This window comes from Candida tropicalis (assembly GCF_000006335.3).
Source record: "Candida tropicalis MYA-3404 genomic scaffold supercont3.23, whole genome shotgun sequence".
Lineage (NCBI taxonomy): Eukaryota > Fungi > Ascomycota > Pichiomycetes > Serinales > Debaryomycetaceae > Candida > Candida tropicalis.
Window position 1 is genome coordinate 2,260 of NW_003020053.1, and position 1,448 is coordinate 3,707.

General features: G+C 38.4%; 1 protein-coding gene across 1 annotated transcript; it reads right to left on the reverse strand. All coding sequences in view use genetic code 12, as the record gives it.

Moving 5' to 3' along the window:
- Window positions 1-301: 301 nt before the first annotated feature.
- CTRG_06258 (uncharacterized protein) lies at window positions 302-676 on the reverse strand (the record flags this gene model as incomplete). The annotated part of the gene is made up of 1 exon (XM_002547780.1): window positions 302-676. One exon carries the CDS (start codon window positions 674-676, stop codon window positions 302-304), a length of 375 nt encoding a protein of 124 aa, XP_002547826.1.
- Between the last annotated feature and the right edge of the window lie 772 nt (window positions 677-1,448).

Consider the following 1,448-nt stretch of genomic DNA (forward strand, 5'->3'; position numbering starts at 1 on the left):
ATATCGAAATAATCAGCATAACAAAAATAACTTTGCTATGCCAGGAGTTTGATATGATAGAACACAAAGATCATTTTGTTATGCAGCTGCCTCCACTCTTTTTTTGTTATCCCATTAGTTGAGCGCTTTTATGTTATTCTTCGTTAATGATATGCTCCACCTTGAAGGGGAAGCCAGGCTTTGTGATCTATATGTAAGACCCTTTCCAACAATATGACCCGATACTTTCCCACTTCCGGGTCAGCAGTGTTCCGATATTCTACGTAATACCTCTCATATTTTAAAAACTGCATTCTAAGTCTTATTCAGTCTCGATATGCCTATACAAATATCTTTGCTGTGTTTGGCAGTAGTTTCTACACATACAATTAGTTGTAGAATTTTGCGACACGGAAAAAGGGCGACAGTGGTGCGACTTTCTGATATCTCCGCTTTTACTTTTACTTTTCCTTTTCCGCAATGTCGCGTGGTAGCTAAAATGTGTGTTCCGACATTGCCTGAGTGTCAAACTTTTTTCTTTCAAAAATGTCTTACACCGGATAAACCTTAAAATGTCGCCTGTCATATGTGTCGCATGTGTACACATGTCGTAGGTAACAGCGACATGGTTGATGCGACATGATAGATGCGACACGAAATACGCGACATGGTACATCCGACATGACTGATGCGACATGATTGATGCGACATGATAGATGCGACACGCAGCATTCAACTTGCGACAAAGGGTGCAAACGACATTTCATAGTCCAATAGACACCAATAATGACAATACCCAAATCACTTGAAAGGACAATGAGATGACACTGATAGTGATCTCTTTTGGTGTATGATGCTCTGAAGAACGTTTGTTGTGCCATTGCCACCAATATAATGAATTGAAGTTTGATATAATGTATGAAGAAACACTGGCATTGTACGTTGCATGTGTGTTGGTAGAATAGCAGAACGTGGGTTATCAAAAGAGCAGTCAATATACTAGTATCGCATAGTGGATAGCTGTATATATGTCTGCTTTATCATATGGTATTGCATGTAAACTTATACTGAAATAGATTTGGTAATTATTATGTCTACTACTAATCACAGAGCCGTTGCTACAGCATGTGTAGCTGCTGCAACTGTTGCTATCACAGGTTCTGACAACTCAATTTGTATTATAGGTTGTGGATCTTGAAATGCAGCTAATAAAGTACACCAATGGCATGTTTAATGTGTGGAATATTTGTCTTTATTTCACACTTCAGTTCTGGTATCCTATCTATTAGTCTACATGTTGGCTATGGTCAATCTATTGCCTAGATAACCATGAATTGAAGCCGTGGATAACTTGATAACACATTGATAATTAACGGGAAATGGACACCTTGAATTCATGATCTTATCCTACAAATATGACTGCCTGGTCAGTCAGATTGAGGAGCGGTACTTTTATAATGATTTAGCAA